The sequence below is a fragment of the Pinus tabuliformis genome, chromosome J (genome assembly GCF_031772625.1).
Source record: "Pinus tabuliformis cultivar Carrire ecotype Pingquan chromosome J, CPIR1, whole genome shotgun sequence".
NCBI lineage: Eukaryota > Viridiplantae > Streptophyta > Pinopsida > Pinales > Pinaceae > Pinus > Pinus tabuliformis.
In genome coordinates, this window is record NC_142295.1 from 214,522,528 (window position 1) to 214,542,623 (window position 20,096).

General features: G+C 39.7%; 1 protein-coding gene across 3 annotated transcripts in view; it reads left to right on the forward strand.

Annotated features, from left to right (window-relative positions):
* Positions 1 to 1,003: 1,003 nt before the first annotated feature.
* Positions 1,004 to 20,096, forward strand: part of CYCH;1 (cyclin H;1) — a 321,281-nt gene continuing 302,188 nt past the window's right edge. Inside the window, exons 1-2 of one of the 3 annotated variants that reach the window (XM_089377498.1) lie at positions 1,004 to 1,785; positions 11,600 to 11,650. In XM_089377498.1, the coding sequence (XP_089233624.1) occupies positions 1,726 to 1,785; positions 11,600 to 11,650 (111 nt within the window). In that variant the 5' untranslated portion in view covers positions 1,004 to 1,725. The remainder of the gene's footprint in view (positions 1,786 to 11,599; positions 11,651 to 20,096) is intronic. The other 2 variants (XM_089377500.1, XM_089377499.1) reach the window with 2 other exon arrangements.

A 20,096-nucleotide genomic window follows, 5' to 3' on the forward strand; every position in this document is an offset into this window, starting at 1 on the left:
AAACACATATAAGTGTTGGCATCTCTATGCCTAACGTCACCAACCAAGTCCCTTATGATATTTGACATCATATTCATTACAACTATTAACTAATTGGAGAGAAGATCCAAATTTGGGAAAAAAATATCTATAATTAATATAACAATAAATTTGTCAAAAACTAGTAAAACTAATTGACATTTATATTCCCAAAAAAATTGGATACTTAATCCCAAAAAGTATTCAAAGAAAAATAATTGTCATAAACCATAGTGATCATCTTCAATTATGTGATGTGAAAAAATAATTGTCATAAACCATAGTGATCATCTTCAATTATGTGATGTGAAACACAAAAATAAGTGAAGCCTCCCTAACAAATAGGATTAGGGAAACATAATAGAAATAAAAAGAAATGAACTCAGGTTGACACAATGGTTCATAGAATCACTAATAAATCTTGAACCAAATAAAAAAAATTGAATATTAATTTAACAACTTTGATTGGTTGTTTTAAAAAAATAAAATGTATCTCATATATAAACAATGCACATCCTCTAACTACACAGTTATCACTCCTAAAAACCAATAACAACCTTTTTTTTTTTTTTCCGAAGGTGGCAAAACCTATCAAACTCAGGTGTCAAACCAACAGTGAGGACAGCCATCTCTGGCTGCTATCCGCGAATGTCGGTTTGACTCATCACCGTTATCAAGGAAAACCACGCCACCTGTAATAACCCGCTGGTGGTCCGTAAGGGAGCAGGCTTTCACTCCTGGGTCTTGGGCCGTTAACCTGTTTCCTTACGTCCGAGAAAGACGAGCTCTTAGCCAACCAGAAGCAGTTTTACGGCATAAATTATGATTTTTATAATTATCGAAGCAAATATTATAAACTCCAATTTGCAAATATTATTAAACGCTAAATTACTAAATTAATTACTTTATATTGCAGTAGCTATTTAAATTTAATCTTGTTCGAGAGAAAAATGATGAAGATAACGGAGATGCCAACTGACATAGACGTGAAACGTATTTTTGTTTCTCCTTCCTCAACAAATGCCGCAAACGTTGCTACCTCCGAGGTCTCAGTTTACTAGTAGCTCTCGCTGCCTCTGCAATGATCTGTAATTTTGCCTTTATATCAAAATTCTGTGGGTACGTTGTCTCTGCTGCACGCGGATTCCGCGCATTCCACATTTTGTCGAGTTCCTCACAAAGTGGGTCGTCGAGCGTGAAACTCTATTTTTTTACACCCGAATTTATCGGTTGTTATCATTGTATCCGATTAACCGATGCGGAATTTCCACACTCCATTTATTAGCATAATTAAAGTGTTGGCGTGAAAATTAGGTCAGGACCATATAAAGCAGTGAAGGTGATACGACAATGCGGATTTACCCTAGTGAAGGTGATACGACTATGCGGATTTACCCTTGATGACAATGCTAGTTTGAGAATCAGACTCAGTTTACTCTTTGGCCATGTTGCTACACTATGAGGGGCATATTTATGCCATCAGAATGACCATTTGTTATAGCTGGCCGCATCCGCACCTACATTGGGGGTATTGAACCCAAATCTCTGCGTGAACCGGCGGACGTTGTTTCTTGGGAATTTTCAGCAGGGTATGAAGATATAAAGTAAGGAGGAAACGAGCGCTTTGAAGATACAGTCCATAGAAATTTACGGACAGTTTAGGAGATAAAATTTGGCAGTTCCTTTATAACTGTTTTAAAATTCACAATGGGGGATTTTCTTACTTCTTCCCATCGGGAGCGCTGGATATTCACTGCCGCGGATACTGTACGTTCTTCACCTTTCTCCTCCCTCGCAATTTCCTAATTGCAGTAGATTATTTTCAATTACAATTAGAGTGAATAGCCTTTTAAATAATGTTCCATTGTGTTCCTCAAAATAGACAATGGACATTGTTATCTCTAGTCCATTTAGCCCAATACAATTTGAAGGTATTTAATAGTGGGCTCATGGGAGGATATATAGTATGGGGGGCCATCGAATGCTTATTAAGGTCATTATATTAGAGGACTATTTGTCTTAAGCAAATAAAAACAAATTTGTTGACATGCTTAAATATTTAGATGTCTATTTCCAATTACAATTAGGGCAGAACCATATAAAGCAGTGAAAGTGATGCATTGAAAGTGATACGGCTATGCAGATTTATCCTTGATGACAATGCTAGTTTGAGAACCAGACCCAGTTTACCCTTTGGCCATGTTGCTACACTATGAGGGGCATATTTATGCCATCAGAATGACCATTTGTTATAGCTGGCCTCATCCGCACCTACGTTGGGGGTATTGAACCCAGATCTCTGCATGAATACAATCTTTATCATCTTGCTGCTTGTTGCTATACAACCTCCTATGGGCTCAATTTATATATCTTCGAGTCTTCAGAGATTATATGAAGTAAATGTTTTGCTTGCATGTGCCATTTCAAGTGCAAATGTCTTTGTCTTATTTTTATGCACAATTAAAGAAGAAAGCTTATTTTTATTCACAATGACTTCTTTCAACATTTTTTGTAAAAAATTATGACCTAATCATCAAACATGAGTGTCTCGATAATAAAGAAGTATAGTTCAGTCACCAGTGTATTCATACTTAGTAGGGCAATATTTTTTTGTTTTGTTTTGTTTGTTAGGTAATGTGAGTCCTGAGATAATTGGCACACCTAACCTATGGCTTGAGCAATGTTTTAAAAACCGGAACCGATCACTGGACCGGTCTACCTAATGAACTGGGTTTCGAACTAGAACCGGTCGAATCGGGACTGGTCAGGTCTAAACGAACCGATTTTTAAAAAATACATTAAATGATTAATTTTTAATGAAAAAAACTATTTTTAAGATTTAAAACTATGATTCCAAGCCAATAGAAACAAAATATGCAAGGTTTTCTCATCTATATACCATGTAAAGGTGAATATATCAAAATGGCATCGAGTGCAATACATATCCGCAACGAAATACATAATCAATGACGCTTTAAATGGCCTCTAGAGTCCGAAAACAATGCTCTAAGCGATGGGGTCACTGACCTACTACAAGTCTACGTATCAGTGATCAACAACATGATCACTCTTCATCATGATCAAACTCATCACCACTACTAGACAAGAGGTCATCAACATGAGCTACATAAATAATATGGCTAAGAGTTTGAGGACTCCTAAAACTCCTCTACAACTTTAGTAGTAGTAGCAAAAATAGACATCAAAACTACAAATCACTGATCAACATGGTCACTCATGAAACTCATCATTGATTCAACGCTACTTGAAATACATAAACATCATCAACAAGAGATACATAAACATCATCTAGCTCAAAGTCTTTAGACTTGGATTGCTCAACCTTATAACATGATAGAAATTGAAAAGGTTTAACATGCCTAACCAATGATTTTGGTTTGAGTGAAGGGTTCATCTCCTCAACCTTATAATGTGGTAGAAAAAGATTAGCATGCCTAACCAGTTGTTTTCCTTTGAGTGAAGAGTGCATTCTTGTTAAGGACATGGTAGAGGAGTTCAACAATCAATACCACCAACATCAACAAAGTTCAACAATCAATGCCACCAACATCAAGGTTCTTAAAGGGCTTCATGCTCTTGATCAAATGCCAATCTCATACCCTCACGCATGATAGAATCAAATGGAAACATTGCAAACCCCCAAACTATGAAATCCTGAAAACCATTAAGTCTACTGAATTTTGAGTGAAATCTAAAATTCTAGTTTCTATATATGAAATCCAACGAGGTCGAAACCACTCTCAAACATCCTGAGTCATTTCATGGTAATGTTAAAAATTTAAGTAAAAGGATGAAAATGAAAATTAAAGGAAATGTCACTTTTACTTTAAGAATTTAACATTACCATTAATTGCCAACATTGCTAGGGTTGAGATGTGTCAAGAAAATGAGAGGGTAGGCATGTTTTTCTTGGAGGGACTATATTTGCAGGAAAACAACCCCGAATTTCCCTCAAAACAGCTTCAAAACTCAAAAAAATGCATTATGTGGGGTTTATGGTTGCCCTAGCAATAAACCAACTGGTTTATGATGGAATTGGTCGGTTCCATCCTAAATCGGCCGGTTAGGACCGGTTTTTCTAATTTTTTGGTGAAGGGAGGGGTCAAACCGGGTTTTTCTGCCAGTTTGACCCGGTGGGCTAGTGAACCGGCCGGTTTGACCAGTTACCGGTTTAAACCGACCGATTTTTAAAACATTGGGCTCAAGTAACTGCGACCCAGGGGCATCTAAGCTGTCAAAATCACTTGAGGGTTATGCCTGGCTTGTGCCGCACCGACCTTTAACATAGCTAGATTTTTGCCCACAGAGTTTTGAACCGGTGACCTTTTCACCATAGAGTGCCTTAATAGAACACCCTGTCACCGTCTATTCTATGCCCCATGGGCACTTAGTAGGGCAATATCATATGGAACACATCAAATACATTTCGATTGTATATGTCTAGGACTGACCGATATCTGCAATGGTATAATTTCCCTTTGCTATAGGAACAATATTTAAGTATTTAATAAAAATGTAGAAAGTGCACAGAGATGTTTAGGGTTGTGTTTTAGGTGAACAACGAGTTAAAATAATGAATAAGATGATGGAGAATTTTTATGAAAAATATGGCTAAAATTTGCTTTACATATAGGTTTGTTATCTTCTTGATGATATGGTGGATTCTCAATTATAGTTCAGAACTTTGAGGGTCGAAGATGTGAATGGTCCATTGTTTCTTTGAAAACATTGCCAATCTTATGTGAATTTAAAGTTTCTTTAACATTGTCAATCATGCTATTCTTGCTCTCTTTTTTTCCTACATATTGAGATAGATCCCAAGGACCTTTTGGGGAATTCATATTGCAAGAACTAAAGGGAGCAAAATTCATTAAATTTATAGCTAAAATTAAGAGAGGGGCAAGGATATTAATGCACAACTTATGTATATTTGTCAATAGTAAGACAATCATGCTAGGGCAAAGGCCAATATGATTTGGAAAATATTGAGGACGTTTGGGTTGCATAGGTGCATAACTTGACAATATCTACAATGGTATAATTGTCCATTATAGAATTGGAAAGTGGTCTCAAAATACAACCTTAGGAAAGCGAGTGTTGCCACCCAAACCCTCACTTTATTTGATAAAGTATTAAAGCACAAGTAAGAGCCTAGGGGCACTACAAAAGGGTTACCAACTATCACTATAATAGCCCCCTCTATTACTTTATGGTGGCTCTCCTCTAGTGCTAAGGGGTTTCCTTAGGAAAATGTATGATTAACTTTAGAAGTAGATGGATGGGTGGACCAAAACTAGTGCCAATCCAAACTAGGGAAAATGGAGTCAAGAGAGAGATCTTATTGGATTGTCCTAAGTCCATGTAATAATGCATTTACCCTAGACAAGTGTGCCAAAGAGTAGTTAGGTCCTTGATCTAAACCATCAATCTCCCCAAACCATGAGCCATGGGCAGCAGTACAGGATGCAACAGTGTAGAGGATGTTGGGCAGGAAGACCAAGCATCGGCATAGGTACCGGTGCCGGATGATCAAGGTGATGCTTAGTGGTGGAGTATTACTAGAGCACATTCCTCGCTAAGAGGGAGTGTTGATTTGGGGTAGCATCGGATGTGCTTTAGCTATGAAAATTGGTGGAGAGGCTAAAGCACATGAGATCTCCAAGACGCAGAAATGGTTTGGGGAAATTCTACCCGGTGAAGAAGATATTAAAATAATTAATATTTTTAATGTGTTCCTAAGTCTAAACTTAGGAAAATAAGAATATTAATGGGTATTAATATAAAACTAGGTTAAAAGGTTCTAAATGACATGGATCAAGCCAAAACTAATCTTAGCCGTTGATTAGAGATGTAATCTCGGCCGTTGAAGACTCAACAAAAAAAGTATAAGAGGAGGCTTGAGGGTTAGTTGGAGACACACCAGAGTGATCAGTCAGTTCGATTTTCTAGAGCGGGGTTTGCTAAGAGAAATCGAACTAGTGATCAGAGTTGCAGCGAGGGGCAGTGAGTGCATAGAAGAGAGACAGAGAGAGTGCCGGTAGACCAGCGTGGAGGCAGAGAGGCAGACGCAGAGCCAACAGGAACCACGCAGAGGCTAGCAGTGACTGCGCAGAGGGCCAAAGGGCTTGCGTGAGTGACACAGAGGCTACATAGGTGACGCGGAGGGCCAGAAAAGTTGCGTAGAGCATCAGAGGGCTGACACAGAGGGTTTCAGGCTGACGCTGAGGCCAGGAGGGCTGACGCAGAGCCTCAGAGAGGCGTTGGAGAGAGTTTCGTGGAGCAGACTTTCAAAATATTTGCTTTCGAAGAGAGGTACTACTACCAGATAGATTTCTCTGTCGGGTGAGCCAGTTGGGCACCCGGTTGTACTCAAGAAAATCTGCTTAATAATAAAACTCTCTGAACTGCTGCACCGATTTTCCCAAGTTGGGTTTTTTCGGGGACGATTGTCCAAAAATAACAGTGTCCCTTGTGTGTTTCTCTATTGATGATCTGTAGATGGTTGAGATTGCATTGTGTTTATTTCAGTATTTATATGGTTAAATAACTTGTTCAGTAATTAAACAAGTAGGTGAAATAAACCAGATAGGGCAGGAAAGTTTCTAACGGGTTAGACTTAGAAATTTCAACATGGACCCCTATGAGATGCAAGGTGAAGGTTGGACTGCACATAAACAAGATCCTGCCTTCTGTGAGCCCAACCTGTTGCGCTTCACAGAATGAATAAAACCATAGGTGCTCCAATTCCTTTTCGCTGATGAAGAGCTTGCCACTTGTGAAAGAACACGAATGGCAAGGTTTTGCAAATGTACACCATTTGCTCCATGACAAATCCACCACCTAACTGGATTCGTGGTGTGTCTCTCCTCCAAAGCTAATATATTTGAATAATCATCTAATATTGCAGCAAAATTGACACTTTCTTCCTTCACCTCCCTGTGTAAACATTCTCATAATGGATTTTTTCATCCCATTAGTCAGCTCTCTATCGTTATGGGGTGCCTTCCTCTTCCCATTGCTTTGAGCAATAAGCTCCTCATCATAAAATTTGGGGTTCAAGGCATGTGCTAAAGTGTGCAATGGATTGTTGAAATTGTTCCACCTAACAACAATGATCATCAACAAACAACAGCTGTGGAGACCTTTGTAAAATGATTTACATAGTTTTGTCAACCATGGAATCCATGCCATCATATACCTTTCTTAAGAAAGGTTGGTCAGTGTCAGCATTCCGAAGAAGCTCAAATGCAGGGGTTGTGAACTTTAGCAAGAAACCTATCTTGCTCCACCAGTCCTCATCAAGGCACAATCTACGCACCATATATCCCCGCTCTGAATTTGCTTGTCTCCACTCAGCCCAAAGTTGACTCACCACCATAGAAACTAATGCTTGCTTAACCTCAACAAGGCGGTGCAACATTAGGAAGTTTGAGGCATATCTTGTCTCAGCAACTTTTAACAACTCCAATTTGGAGTACTCTTAAAATATTGCTTGATATTGGTGGTGGTTGGTGATGAATTTAACAATCTCCCTTGCTTCCCCTGTGATTTCCTTTATCCATGGAACATTATTGTCGATCTCCTCTATGATCAAATTTAGATTATGGACAATGCAGGGTGTCCAAAAGATGTGGTCATACCTCCCCTCAATAATTAAACCTGCAACTTTGCAAACTGGTGCATTATCTGTGATAACTTGCACCACCCTATTAGGTCTTTTTTGTTCAATAGATTTTATAATAACATCAACAATTAACTATGCATCTTTTACCTCTCCTGAGCAGTCTTCCACCTTTAAAAACATTGCTCCTTTGGGTGAAGTGTCAATGCTATTTATCAATGGTCTGCACCTTGTATCTGTCCTTCCATCTGAGACTATGGTAACCCCAGAGCTACTCCAGGAAGATCGAATTGGTGATAAGATATCCTCCACAATCTCCTTCTCATTTTTAAGAAGCTGAATTTTTCTTTTCTCATAGTTGGGTCCCTTGTACCCTTAAGGAGCTTTGTTAATTGCCCTTATCATATCTTGTCAGTAAGGAGAGCGAACAACATTGAATGGGATACCACATGCATAGATGCACCTAGCCACTCTGGAATCAGTTTCTTCTCTCGCTTGCACATTCACCAATTTAGCAATTCTGCTATCTTGAACTGAAGCGGATGCCCCTTTGGTATTTTTGGATGGTGGTTGTTCATGTTGTTGAGTGGCTCTCCTCTTCCTTGCTTCAACTACAATCCTTGGCTCAATGTTTGGTGGAGCTTGAGGAGTAGCTTGACTAAGCTCTTCATGCCTTCTTTTAATTCCATCTGCCTCATCTTGCTCTCTTTGATATGCCCTCCTTGCCGATGGGTCTGTTGTTTTTGTGCAAACGAAAATCCCCTATCCTCCTCCATGCAAAAGATGTACCTTTACTCTTGGGTAGGAGCCCTTGTACGAATTACTGCAAAGATTACATCGCCATTCCCATGAGCCACCACCTCCACATTTTTGAAGCTTCTGAACATGCCTCCAAAGAGGATAATATTCAGCCCTTGGGTTGGACTTGGGGCTTGAACTTGCACCTTGGTTGGAAGCCATTGCTGCAAAAAAAATTAAAAAAAACAAATCTGTAAAGAAAAAACGTTTTTCATATATTTGGAAGCATAAACCCTCGAAAAATAGAAGAAATAGTGGGAAAAAACTAAGAAAATTAATGCTTCTTACCTAAATTTATTTTTTGTAGCTGAAGCCAAAAAAGACGAGAAATATGGCTATAGCTAAGCCAAAAACCAAGAATGTCGTAGCTGGAAACTCCGCACTCCAAATCTGCTTGTGAAATCTCTTTCTCTTGCTGCTGAAATCTCCTTTGCTCACCGTTGAAAATGCCCTCACTAAAACCATTGCTCTCTTCCTCTTTTCTCTTTGCTAAAATTATTTGTTTCCAAGTAAAACGACTTGCTCAATTCGTGTGATGAGGGAATGAGGTGAGAGTCTTTTTATAACTCGCAAGAGCTGTCTAGAAGCATCCAAAAGATATTTTATTTGCCCAATAAAATAATAAAAACAAAAAAAAAAGCGGAAAATTACAACTTAATGGTGGAGAAGCGGTCGTACGACCTGGAAATGTGTTTCAGGCTGCATTGGGCCACATTTCCCCCATGTGAAACATGCCAATACGACTTGAAACACATTTCCACGTTTCAGTTTTGTTTCAGCCCAGAAACACCCTTGGGACCAACATTTCCTGCAACATAGATACTTCATCTTGGTCATGTACTACCTGGCCTGATTTAGTATATACTTTATCTTGGTCATGTACTACCTGGGCTGATTTAATGACTATGAGGGCTCTGCTAATTAACGGTCCCTTGGAGGAGTATGCTGACCACTTCTTTTAAGAATTGCTCCCTGATGGGAGCTATAACATTACCCCACTTTCACCAACCTAGTTGTCCTTTAGTGGCTTATCAGAGTTGAAAAGTCTACAATTGTCTTATGTTCTTTTTCTTTCATATTGTTTTTGAAGAGGAAGTAACTAACATTGTCAAAGACTTCAAAGATAAAGTATATGGGGAACCTTTACACACAACATCATTATGAGAAATGACCTAACTAATCATCTTAAAAGCTTCCAAACTTTATTGATCATAATTTGTGGTTGACGAGGACTCAATACTTTTATCAACGAAACATCGAAATCATTAAACATTCCAACCAAATTCTTTCAATGAAATTGTTGCTGCTTTTAACATGGGTGAATTATGCTACAATTATTTCATGAAAATACTTAGTCATGGGAATGTTGTGATGTGTCTTATGACTTCACATAAACCATTGCTGTTTTTAAAATGGATGAATTATAATACAATTATTTCATGAAAATACTTAGTCATGGTTATGGAGTGATGTGTCTTGTGACTTCACATACGTGTAGGCATGTTTATCTTGTCAGACTTGGGGGATAATTATTGATGCTTAGGCCTTATCGCTTGCAAAAGTTATTCTGACAATATCATTATATATGTAGCATATTGATAGTTATGTAACGAGAGGCAATCAGGTCAAGTGAATTGGTGGTTTTGGTTGCTGACATGCTAGTTGATAGCCTATATTGACCCTTAATGATTCTCTCATTAATAGAGGTGTAGAAGTGGGTCAATGCATTGGAAATCTTTGTTGAAAATGTAGTGAGTAAAGGATTTCTAGCTTGTGCCTTAGCCTGTGAAGACCTTGATTTGTCTTTCTTTTAGTATGAATGTGAGCTCATGAGTTATACTTCAGTTAGGATGAGTTTATTTCCAGTTTACAGAAATAATCATCAAGATGGCATACGTAGAGTTGGAGCTTTAGTTGAGTGGAGTCTTCATCAATTTGACTACAAAACGTGGTGGCAGTTACATGTTCAGTTAGAGTGAGTTAGTCTTCAATGTTGATTGAAGGGAGAAAGAGTTGAGACTCTAAGTGTTGATTGGAGAGAGAATCAATTGAACTCTCAATCAACTCGCAATCATAACTTGAGCTTCTAAATTGAGCAGGCCACTTGCATGCTCGAATTGGATCTATAAAGAGAAGGACGAAGGCACGCGAATTCATAAGACAATTCACAAGTTTGTGAGATCATCTTTGATTGTGGAGAGCGCAGATTTGAGAGCTTGTGTCCTAAGAAATAAAAGATCACAAGTACGCAAGGATTTAGGAGATTGTGCGCAGATTTGAGGAGCTCGTGTCTTAAGAAGTAGCAAGTGACAAGTGCGCAAGAGAATAGGAGCCTCCAGCGCTCAAGAAAATAGGGACTTGTGCGCTAAGAAATAGGGGCAGATTTGCGCTAGGATTTAGGAGCCTCTTGTGAGCTAGGAAATAGGGACCTAGTGCGCAAGGAAATAGGGGATGTCATGCACAAAGATCAAGGAGAAGGATCATTAGGGGATTTGCAGGGCAAGTCAAGGCTATTCAGCAGAGGAACCGTTGCGTGCTAGAGGGCCAAGATCAAGCAGTGATCAATGCAAGCTCAGATTAATTGTATCAGCTGAGATTTGTGAGAAGAAGCATAACACTTTCTCAGAGACAGATTGCTTTGTAATAGATCCAATTGCTCAAGAACAATCAATAAAATAGCACAACAAAGATAACAGGATCTCTGTTTTTGGTTTTCTGGGTAAACAAGCGTGTCAATTTGTGTGATTGTGTTTTTATCTCTGGTGTTTTATTTCGCTGCCTACAAATTGTCAAGGAACTCTGTATCTTGGTGAAAGTAAATCTGGTTTCAGTTTTAGTTGCCTTATTTTTAGTTATTCATCTAAGTAGTTGCAGAGTTTCAAGGAAATTTAACAATCTTGATATGAACAAGAAAGAAAATGTTTTGTTATCGCCTTTTCAACTTTGTTGCTTTTTAACTAATGCAATGCTTACAATTAATAATTGAGAATAATGATGGATACAGAAAGGTCAAGTAATATGCAGAGTCTCATCCAAAATGTTTTCAGTAAGTTTCCATAATATACAGAAAGGTCAAGTAATATGTAGAGTCTCATCCAAAATGTTTTCAGCAAGTTTCCATAATCTTGTTTCTTTTATCAGGTTGAAAAATATCAAGCTGCAAATGAACGAGCTGTGAAGACACTCCAACAGGTAGAGCTTTTAACTTTCTGTATGACCTAAACATCTATTTTGTTGTTAGAACTCAAATGAATACTTTTTGGTAAATTATAGTTCTAGCTATGATTCTTGTATATGCGATATGGAAACAAAGGAGTTTTTGCAACTGGCCAACTAATTTGTTTTGGAAACTTGTTTATTCTTTCTGTGTTATATTTATCTCTTTATTTATATTGTTATTATAAAGTTGAACTTTGTGACAATGTCAAGGGGCTAGTGGGTTGACTGAAATTTTTATATACAGTCTGAAGTACGTAGAACTTCACATATTAGTGGCCTAAAGGAAATATTCAATTGATTTCTCTCACATATTGTCAAAATATATGCACTAACTAAGAATTTTCAGATAACTATTCTAATGACTACACTAAATATCTTAGCTTTTCACCATAGAATATAATGCTGGTAGATTTTGTATTATGAAGATTCAATATTGGTAAGTAATATTCTTTTGAATATCGTTTGATGCTGTATTCTCTTCTAGATTGTTGACAATCATATAGTGCATTTAAGATGAACTAGTCCTCTTAAAACAATCTAGTTAATCTAGCAACGTGTTCACTAGACCCACTTGGTCAACTTGCGTAGAGAACCTGCCACCTAGTCAATAGCTAATAGGTGAAACATAACATTCAATCAGCAATATAATTGCCTACCACTATATTTATGTGGTTATTGGATAATGTCAAAATAGGGCAACGCAATGGTTTGAGATACTACACACTACCTCCATTGGTATTATGTCCTCTAAGAGTATCTAGGGGAACAATTAAATTGTAATATTCTCTATCATGTGTCTGTGGTATGGATATACCTAAAATTGTGTGTTTGTGTTCTAGCCTAATGGAGGGTATTGTTAAAATTTGGCAGCTCAGGGAGAAATTCCCTTTTTGGGGAAGCCCTCCTCTTCCTATGGAGACCCTACTAGCTCTTGGAAGAATTTAATTTGCACAAGAAAAGATATTTTTTTAATTTGGAACCATAACTACACAAAAAGTACAACTCGGCCTGGGCAAGGAGATTCGACCTCATCAACCGCATACAAATACACCTAAAGTCACTTCTCTTGGAGGCATCTCACATCGCATCATCTCTTCATTTGATTGGTTTGTAACTTTGTACAACTCTGAGAATTGCATGTCCAAGTTCATATGTGCGAAGGAGAGAGAGGCACTTCTGTTGACCAACATTGACTTTCTTTGGGACTGTTTTGGCCAGCATTGACTTGGAAGAGTTTGACTTGTTTTGGACATGTTTTGGGAGGCTGAGTTGATTTGGACTTTGACCGAAATTCTTTGAGCCTTTTGACCAGCATCGACTGCAGAAGTATGGCTAGGGTTTATGCAGGTCAAACTTTGACTGACCAAATATGTGGACAGAATTTAAGGGCTATTTTGACCAGGTTTGATTGAGCATAAGAGGCTGCATTCTTTGACTGTTTGACTGAACCTTTTGGAGCAAATTGACCATTGACTGGTTAGGGCAGCATTGATTGCTGTTGACTTTGACTGAAAAATTGCAGAATTGAAGTTTGACCAGATTTGACTTTTCTGCTCATAATTGATTGGATCTTGGTTGGATAATTTGGTTGGTCAAGGCTTTGACCTTTTGACTAGTTGATGTACTTGGACTATGTATCTCTCTGCTGAACATTTGATGACAATCTAATAGAAGAAGAATTTGGAAAGGGTTTTTTGTAAGATACAAAACTGTAACACTGCTAGTTTTTCTTAAAAATTTCTGAGTTATGGTTTGAGTATTCAGTGATGAATTTCTTCAAACATGTTGTCTACACACTGTTGTAGGTGTTCACTTTACATTTTTTAACTTCTGGGCATTGCATCCAATGACTAACATGAACCAACAGACTTCTCAAATCACAAATATACTCCTTTTAGTGACTAAGAAATAATTACACAGTTGATACAATAATAATATAATCCACAAACAGCCTTCTCACATTCAAGATCTGAGTATATAGTGAATTAGACAGCAGTAAGAACCTGATAAGTAGTGGCAGCAAACAGCAGGCAGAACATAAATAGATAGCAGCCCTCTTTGAATAATATACCAGCTTTGTTGGAAGACCAAGATAATGCCCAGGTACAGGAAATCAAACCAGAACTCCCAGGTATAGAGACACACTTAACCAGCAGCTGATAGATGGGTATAACTAGCAGATTTGGTCACCATAAAGAGTCCACAGCCTGTCCAAATCACCAGCAGAGGCTCTCATCCCAATGCAGCTCCAAATAGACACAAAATCGAACACCTCTATAGACAATATGCAGCCCCAACACACATCAGCTTTGGGACACCCAAATAGCGGCTAGACTTGCTCATGTAGACAGCAAAACGACCCCAAAAATGGCAGCAAAATGTTCCTAGCAGGAAGAGAACCTCTAGCAGAAAATGGGAGGGAATTCAACCTCCCTCCTCTTCATTAAAATTTGTGTCTCAACTATGGAACTTCGACCAGCAAGGAAATGAAGGATTTGGGTCTATTCAAGCTCCAAAACTTGTCTTATGGCACCAGACATTCGATTTCCTTTGGCTGTATGAGATTTGACTATCAAATTGACCCCAACAGTGGCTTCATTGGTATCTCCCAGCCTGTCACAATGAGATGGAAAATAACTAATGAGACCATAAAATCAACCGGAACACTAGTATACCTCTTTATTTCTCGAAAATCCTATTCTCCATTGAAGCTCAATGGTGAAATCTGAATGACTTCACTCTCACATCCAGACTAGGGGGTCTAGTTGCAACACCGAAGTTTGCTACGACAGCTAGGGTTCCAAAGCCCTCAGCTTTCTCTTCAAACTCTCTCCAAGAGCTCTCTCTTCAAACTCACACAATGCACGAATGAGGAGAGTCTCCTCATTTTCCTTATTTAATGAGTTTAGGGTTGTCTTTTCACCTTCACCTTCCCCTTTTTTCTTTTCTTTTGTTTTTTTTATAACTCACTTACCTTTTCCCTCCAATTAAATATTTAAAAGCACTTTTCCTTTCTTTATTTAATAAAGTGACTTTTATAAATTAATTAAAGTCACTTTTAATGCTGGAAAATGCTTAATTCGCCTTTATGGTCACACTGGCCACCCAAAGCCCCCTTTTATCATTCTGCCCTGTAGATCTTTTCACCCCAATTCCAATGAGCTATTACACTAAGGTGTTTCTCCAAGTAATCAACTTGAAACAACACCTTAAGCATAAATAATTAAAATATGCCTGTTATTAATGCCATTTTACGAAAATTGTTGGAATGCAACGGAACCAAGAGCAAACCATGCGGAATTGATCTCGATGATGAAATATGGTAAGCGATCCTAGTCGGACCCATAAAACTCCTCTAAAACCCTCTGGGCCCACCAATGGAGTAATCTTGCTCCTATGACCAGGCTGACACAAGCTCTGGAAAACCCTCCTAACCACCTCGCCTATTAATCCAAAATTTGGGGACATTACAGTCTCCCCTCCCCAAAATTGCTTGCCCTCAAGCAATGCCATCGCATGTTGTCGCTCCACAAGTTGATCCAAATGAATACTAGGGTCCCAAACCATCCTAGTCATTGTGAAGCATCTCTTGCTCCACTCACTCACCAACAAGGAATAGACACTAGAGGCCCTTTGCATACTGCCAATAAGTAGAGCGTCTTGATAATGTGAAAGTCTGACCAACTCCTTAAGAAGCTTCTCTCCCAGAAAACCAATCTCGTGCACCTCACGAGTGAGCTCCTAAAAGTACCTTCCAAAACCTGCTAAAAAGGATCCTCGCTCACAGGAACTAACCACTACCACCTCTGAGACCCCCAATGAATCACTGAGAAGTGAAACACCCTCCGCTAAATTGAAGTCACCTAATAATGGTGGCTGAGTGATCTTCCCCTGTAAAGACCAATTCACCCATAATGGTGGTTGAGCTGTCAAGTATTATAATGCCAAGGTCCCATGCTAATCTCAAAAGGAAACTACCATGTTGCCGCTGTTCTACTTTGATTGTAACTAACTGCTGTGACAAAGCACTGCTAACTGTTGCCGCCCATCTGTGCCCCACCACTAATCCCTATATGCAACCAATAGATGGACACCATGTATCATGAATCAATTTGGTGCATGCTAAACTGCCTTGCTCTTGCCTAATCACACATCAGACTATGTTATCTTGTCTCTTGGTGTACTCAATTACTGCCTGGAGCCCACATGCCTTCATGTAAAAGAGGCCTACCATCCACTGTGCCCCATGCTCGTACAATGCCTCGAAATGTCCTACCGAAGGTGTGTCATGCAACTCTCTCCTGATCATATCCCTAAGTGTGTACTCAGGGGTGGGACATATGCTACCTCTGCAGTGGGTCACACCATCCCTAATCATGTATCTGTCAACTCACGCTCCTACCATATGCCTCAGCTGAGAGGTCATTATCTTATCCATGATGCACTGTGTCTCACCCAACTATCTTAGGTGACACCCATGTGTCTTGCTATATGTGATGAGAGCGTCAAAGAGCAACAACAGAAGCCTCTGCAACAGTATGCCAAATTAGAAAATGATTGATGCATGGGTCAATCCCAAACGCGAAATCAAGAACCCATATGGATACCCATGGGTAGTCTTGCGAGTATCCTGCTCTTTGACTCTAATCAAGTGATGCTGCAATTGAAGATCAAACTTCAAGGAATGCAATGCTCCTTGACGCTCATCCATTTGTTGATTTTTGGGTAGCATCGGATGTGCTCTGGCTCCAAAATTTTGTGGAGGGGTTGGAACACATGAGATCTCCAAGACCCAGAAATCATTTGGAGAAATTCCACCAGGAGTGCATGTTACTCGATAATTAATTATTTTTAATGGTGCCTAAGTTAAAACTTAGGAAATTAAAATAATTAAAGTGAATTAATGTAAATATGGATGAGAAGCTTCTAAATGATGAGGATCAAGTCTAATTTAATCTTAGCCGTTGATTAGAGATTAGATCACGATTGTTGATTTCTCAACAGGAAAAATATAAAGGAAGGCTTGGGGTCAGTTGGAGAACACAAACAGGGAGAGAAACACTTGAGGTAGATCGAAATTCTGGGGTGTGGTTTGCTGAGAATTTCAAAGTAAGATTCTATTGCAGAGAGGGGTAGTTCGGCATCGGGACTTTCGTCCAAGGCCGAGAATGCATAACAGAGAGAGACAACGCAGCTCCAGGAGGGTGACGTAGAGGTTGGAGGGCTGACGCAGTCACTTAGAAGCAGCGCTGGGGTTTCTGTGAGGCAGATTGGGCATTCGTTCAATAGATCAATTTCTGAGTCGGGAAGGCTCACTGGGAGGGTGACACAGTTCCAACGCAGAGCTGGGAGCAGCCATCGTTGCACAGCACTAGGGACAACACAATCACCAGTGGGGTTTGTTCATCCAGTTGTTGGATCCGCCAAAATATTTGTCTCTAGATAGAGGTACTTCTGCCGGGTTTATTTTCTGCTGGGTGAGCCGAATTTGGCACCCTAGTTGTATTCAGTAATCCGTGTAATAATGAAACCCTCATATTTGCTGCACCATTTTTTCCACATTGGGTTTTTCCGGGGACGTTTATTCCTAAAATAAGTGTGTCCTTTGTGTGGTTGTCTCATTTTTTCAGTACTTGCTTTGTATATTGGTGTAGGTTGCAGTGTATTTGCAATTTTGCATTAATATTTTCTGAATATTTTTGAAAATAACTTGTTAAAATGAAGAACACAAGTTGGTAATGCAAATCAGGTCACTGCAGTAGGATTTTTGGTTTGTTAGATTCAAAAATTTTCACACCATCCACTCATCGATCCCGGTTAAGATAGGCCCATTGGTACGCCCGATGTCCCAATCAATCTGTCTCCCAGAAGTAATGCTCTGAGATCTCGCTGTTCATCACCATACACCCTTGCATAAAACCATGCATCATTGTACTCCTCTACATACCCTTGCACACAATGGCATATCCCCTGGCTATCCTTGTCTGCTGCTGACACACCTTGTATCGTCTGGAATCCCCTATGGGCCAATGTATTTGTCATCTTGCTAGTGGACCTATCATGACGTGAGTCGTATCTCCTCTGTCCTGGTAGACCTGAGTGGTATGACTCCTCACATGCTATAATGGGGATGTCACTATTGTGTAGATCCTCGGTGGCTCATGTGACCAATACACCAATGGAAGAACATCATCCCCACATACCACTTTGTTGTGAAAATTCCTAAACCCAGAATCCCTACTGCAGTAAACTGTTGTTACTTCTCCTACTTGTTAATTCATGCAAGTTATTTACAGTGTTCCACTATAAATATTGAAGTAAATACAACTGCAGCGTTCACTTAATTAAATTATATGCAGAAACAAGAAACTGAACAAGAAAGAGATACAACTCATCTACAAAGTTATTTTTGGACAAATGTCCCCGGAAAAACCCAATGCGGGAAAACCGGTGCAACAGCTTAGGGTTTATTATTAAGCAGTAGTAGTTTCTGAGTATAGTTCGTTGGATGCCCAACTGGCTATCCGATACAGAGAAAAACTGGACAAAACAAGTAGTGAGATGCTCTCACCCTGTCACTGGAAGAATCTGACCCTAATCTCGCTGGAAAGAGGCTCTGCATCCCTTCTGCGTCAGCCTCTGCGCAAAACTGCGTCAACCCTACGCAGTCTCTGCGTCACCTCTATTGGGGACTGCGTTGCTCTTCCTTCGGATCCTCTGCTGCCTAGAAACTTTGATTTCCAGCCTCCCGGTCTCACACCCCGGCTCCCGACTTTTGAAACTCGATTTCCTCAGCAGGAAATTCGATCTCCCTCTAGGCTCTGCGCTGCCACTGCTTCAGCACTGCTTGGGCCAGTGTAAGCCTCTCTTTGAATGACTGCTTCAGCACTGCGTGGGCCAGTGTAAGCCTCTCTTTGAATGTCGTTATGTTCTCTCTGCCATGTACTCTTTGGCCTAGGAAAAGACTCCTCACCAGATACTATCCCTGCCCCTCTCTGCAAAAGATCACTATCGAAAATCTCTATGGCAGTTGCTTTGCTTCAGAAAATTGACCTTTTGATCTTTGCTCTGTGTGTTCTCCAAGTGCCCCTGAAGCCTCTTCTTATATCTTTCTGTTGGACAACCAACAACCCATATTAACTTCTAATCAACAGCTTAGATCATTTTGGCTTGATCCTCGTCTTCTTCTAGAAGTTACACTCATAGTTTAGATTAATACCCATTAATTATTTTAATTTCCTAAGTTTAGACTTAGGGTCCCATTAAAAACAATTAATTATTTTATAAAACTGTCTCCGGGTGGAATTTCCCAAAGCGATTTCTAGGTATTGGAGAATGCATGTGTTTAAGCCTCCTTGCAAATTTTGAGACTTAGAGCACATTCGATGCTACCAGAAATCAACACTCCCTCTTAGTGAGGAATGTGTTCTAGTAATGTAACTAGCTGAAGCATCACTCTGTCTTGTAACATCTCCTTCTGCGCTGCTGATGTCTGACATCGTGTCCACCAACTACTACACAAATGTTGCATCTGTACTGCTATTGACCCTGCCACTATGAATACTGCACCCGTATTACAACTCCCTCTCAATTCTGCATCCGTGCTGCTACTGGCACTGGCACTGCCAATACTGAATCAACACTGCAATCTTCTCCAATTGTTGCTGCTACTGCATCAACAATGAAAAAGCATCAAATTACTGAACAAGTGTTCATTATGATGTAACTCGTTGCTGGAGTTTTGACTGTTGCTAGTCTCTACGCTGACCCTTTGAAGCCTATGCGCTGCTGCTTATCTCTGCTCTGTGCCATTTGCACTGATGCCAACTCTGCCCTGCGTTGCTTAGTTTTTGGCGCTACTAGCCTTTGCAACTGTCTCTCCGATTCTCCTTTGCACCAACTGACACTAGTCCATCCTGATACTTCTGATTTGGGCTCCTGTAGCAAATCCGAGAGGTGGGCTCCCTAAGGATCCTGCCCATCTGTAGCTCTTTCAAACTACAACTCTAAATTAGCCCACCTCCCTCTTGGAGGTATCTCGGTTGTCGTGGAAAACTCATCCTCCTCAATCTTCATCGCTGCAACTTTCAGATCATGCTTCTCATTTTTGTCCTTCTTTCTAAGAGGACATTGTGTTGCGTAGTGACCGAGTTCACCACACTTTAAGCATTTGATCTTCGAAACATCTTTCTTCTTATTTCGTTGCTCCTGCTGCCCCTTGGATGCGAGGGTTGCATTCTCTTTCTCCTCCTTGGGCTTCGACCCACTACTGCTGCTTCCATCAAGTTTACACTTTGATCAAGTCCCTCCTCAACTCCTCTTTCTTAAGAGCTGCCCACATCTCATCCCAATTTGGCAAAGTCGCCCTGCCCAGGATGCTTTGAACAAAGACTTGCCACTCCTCAGATACTGAATTTAG